This window comes from Charadrius vociferus, unplaced genomic scaffold, assembly GCF_000708025.1.
Source record: "Charadrius vociferus isolate BGI_N301 unplaced genomic scaffold, ASM70802v2 scaffold3109, whole genome shotgun sequence".
NCBI classification, from domain to species: Eukaryota; Metazoa; Chordata; class Aves; order Charadriiformes; family Charadriidae; genus Charadrius; species Charadrius vociferus.
In genome coordinates this window covers 10,552-13,811 of record NW_009649899.1, presented here as the reverse complement: position 1 = coordinate 13,811, position 3,260 = coordinate 10,552, and the positions used below count along the sequence as shown (strand labels likewise).

General features: G+C 65.5%; 1 protein-coding gene across 2 annotated transcripts in view; it reads right to left on the bottom strand.

Moving 5' to 3' along the window:
• Nucleotides 1-2,605, bottom strand: part of NFIC (nuclear factor I/C (CCAAT-binding transcription factor)) — a 21,095-nt gene extending 18,490 nt beyond the window's left edge. The window contains exon 1 of one of the 2 annotated variants that reach the window (XM_009891108.1): nt 2,059-2,605. In XM_009891108.1, the coding sequence (XP_009889410.1) occupies nt 2,059-2,476 (418 nt within the window). In that variant the 5' untranslated portion in view covers nt 2,477-2,605. The remainder of the gene's footprint in view (nt 1-2,058) is intronic. The other variant, XM_009891109.1, reaches the window with a different exon arrangement.
• Between the last annotated feature and the right edge of the window lie 655 nt (nt 2,606-3,260).

Here is a 3,260-nt window from a genome sequence, read left to right as displayed (position 1 = left end):
GCAGGGGGTTGCCCCCGGCCCAGCCCAGTATAGGGTACCCCCCAGCCCAGCGTGACACTATACCTCCAGCCAAGCCAGCACAGCGTGCCTCCAGTCCACCCCAGTACGCAGTGCCCCCATCCCAGCCAGTATAACGTGCCCCCAGCATGGCATGCAGCACCCCAGTTAAGCCCAGTACCCCATCCCAGTTTAGCCCATCATGACCGTGTCTCAGCCCAGTACACGAAACCCCCTTACCCTGCCCAGCAGCCACTGCCCCATCTTGCATAGGGCCCCCCCGTCCCCAGCACAGCACCCGCCGTTCCCAGTGCGCCCTTGGGCCCCATCCTGCCGCCGAGCGGGTGAGCCATGTGCGTGGCCACAGGTGTACGGCGCTGGCACCACGTATACGCACATGTGCACCCCCCCAGTTGATTGCCAATGCCTCCCACCTTCCCGGGGTCCCACCTGGACCCTGGGGCAGGATCCGGCCCCGGTACGCACTGGCAGAAGCTGTGCTGTGCTTCTCCACAAAGCCACGAGCGCTTGGCGGTGTCCCCCGAGTGCCCTGCATGCGACATGTGGCTCCCTGGGGATGGGGGGGGGGACTGTCATGTGCTCAATGTGCCTCAGTTTCCCCAGTGACACCCAACATATCCCACCACTGCTGTCCAGGCAGGGGCAGAGCCGTCCCCGCCTGTCCGTGCCCACCACTATTCGTGGTGCTGGCACCCCCTTTGTTGGCACTGCTGGCACCGTGGTGCCCTCCGTGGTATCACTATCTGTCCCTGGGTCCTGGCCAGCGCTGCGCAAAGAGGCACCAGCCCCACGCTCCCCCCGCCGCGGTGTCGATAGGGATGGGCTCACGGGGCTGGGGCACACGGGCTGGGGGGCATCACCCAGTTTTGTGGGCATGTGCTGCTAGGAGAGGACCGGTGTCCTGGTCCCGGCACTGCTGGGCAGCCTGGCCTGGCCGTGGAGGGCTGCGAGACCCTGGACTGCGCCTCGGGGCTGCCTGTCGCAGACCCCCGCCATGCTCTGCATCATCCCTGTGAAACCAGGTCTGCCCTCGCCTGTGGGGATCATGAAGCATCTCCCTGGGCTCCTCACCCGCCTGGGGGGATGTCGGGGTCTGTGGGGGAACCCCAGCTGCCCGGAGGGTGTCTGTACTAATATCACCAGCTGGGGACGGCAAACTGCCTGGATAAAATAAGATCTGACCCAAGCTACTATGAGATTCCCCTTCCCAACGTGCGAGGAGGTGGTGTGAGTTGTCAGTGAGGATGATGGCTTAAGGACATAATCCCCTGAGCCTGGAAACCGCCGTCTGCCCTGCCCACTGTACCTCAGTTTCCCCCTTTCGATTGCCAAAGCTTCGAGAGCGGGTCTGACCCTCCCTCCTTGCTGTCGTGACACCGTCCCAGTTCTCCCAGCAGGTCCATGAGACCCTCAGGCAGGTGAAGGGCAGGGGAGCAGCATCCCCTCGGTGCAGCGCAGAAGCTGCTGGGTTTGTCCCTGTGGTCATTATCACTGCCCCCTCCCCAGCCAGCCTCGGCCGCTCCTGTCCCTACCTCGGTCACCCACCGGGCGAGGGGTTGGGACTGCAGCCCACGGCAAACTGGCACTGCTGGACCGCTCCCAGCTCCAGTCCTCGGGGGACACGACGGGAACAGGCTGTCCCTTCCTTGCCCACGCCGCCCACCCGCTCCTCACTGCGCTGCCGGCACAGGCAGCCACGTCAGGCAGGAGTGGGATGCGAGGGTAACCCCCCCCAAGACCCCCTTCTGCGGATGCCCAGAGCCAGGAGCATCCTCAGGAACCACTCGCCTCCTGCCCTCCCTGGCACGTGCCTCCCGGGGCAGCCAGGATCCGACCCGGCTGGGAGACAGCGTCTGCAAGGGCAGGGTGGGGGGCACCCACTCGGGCAGCAATTTGCAGGGAGAGGAGCACTGGGCTCCTCTTTGCAAGGTCTGCCAACACGTCCCCAAGCGGTGTCCCCAAGCCGGGGATGGGACGGACATCGTGGGGGGGACGGGAAAGCTAGAACAACCCCCCTGCCCCAGGCGGACGAGCACCCACCTCTCTCGCGGACGAAGTAAGCCAGGTAGAGGTCGAGCTCCTTGACGGAGACGCTGATGTGGTGGGGCTGGACGCAGAGGATGGGGTTGGTGCACTGGCCCGACTTGACCAGGCGCTCGCCGTCAGTGCTCTCCAGTGGGATCCCTTTGAAGAGGATGACCATGACCAGGTCCAGCCGCCACACCTTGTCCGCCTGCCGCAGGCAGTCGATGCGGCGCATCTTCCCCTTCTGGTCGGGGTTGGAGAGGACGCAGCACGAGGGCTTCTTGCCCGTGATGGAGAGCACGAAGTCCTCGCGGCACTCGGGCCGGATGTCCTTGCGCAGCTTGGCCAGGAGGCGCGAGGCCCATTTCTGCTTCACCTCCGGCTTCTCGCTCAGCAGCTCGTCCTTCACCGCCCTCTCCTCGTCCTTCGTCATCCTCTTCTCGTGCTTCTTGAAGTACTTGCGCTTGCGGGCCTGCAGGTTGAACCAGGTGTAGGCGAAGGCCCGGACGTGGGGGAGCAGCGCCTCGATGAAGGGGTGGAACTCATCCTGGAGGAGCAGAGGGACAGGTGGTCACTCCCAGTCAACACCCCCCACCCCCAAAATCTACCCTGCGACGGCTGCGGAGCTCGCGGGGACCTGCTGGGGACACCCCCGCCAGGCTGCATCCCAGTGCAAGTGGGAGGAAGAGCTGTGGCAGAGGGGCATGCCCACCAGAGATGGGGAACCCCTCTCCATGCAGCGGGATCCCCCCCATCCCGGCAGTCCCCCATAAATCCCACCAGCTGCAACACTCCCAGGCGCAAGGCACGTCGCCTTGGCAGCACCCGGACCCTCTCCCCTTCCCACCCACGCACGCCGGGATCTGCTCCCACAAAAATCCCGCCTGACATCGCACCCGTCGGAGCTGCCACGCCAGTGCCAGGCGCTGCCAGACCGCAGCACCGTAGGGACGGGTCCCCCACACCCCCAGCATCCCGGGGTGCTCCCGCACTGGCTGCGGGTGTCTTGGACCTCTCCGTTCCTTCCGCACCAGCGGGAAACTCCCCCAGTTTGCCCCAGTTGCGGCCAGCCCGGCAGCTGGCGCCCGGCCCGGTGCACAAGGCGTGCTCTGACTGCCTTTTTCCATTTGGCGAGCGCTGCTGGACGAGTCTGGCCCCAAAAGAAAACAAGGAAAATGCATCCCCCCCCTCCCTGGCCCCTCCTTCCCACATCCCTT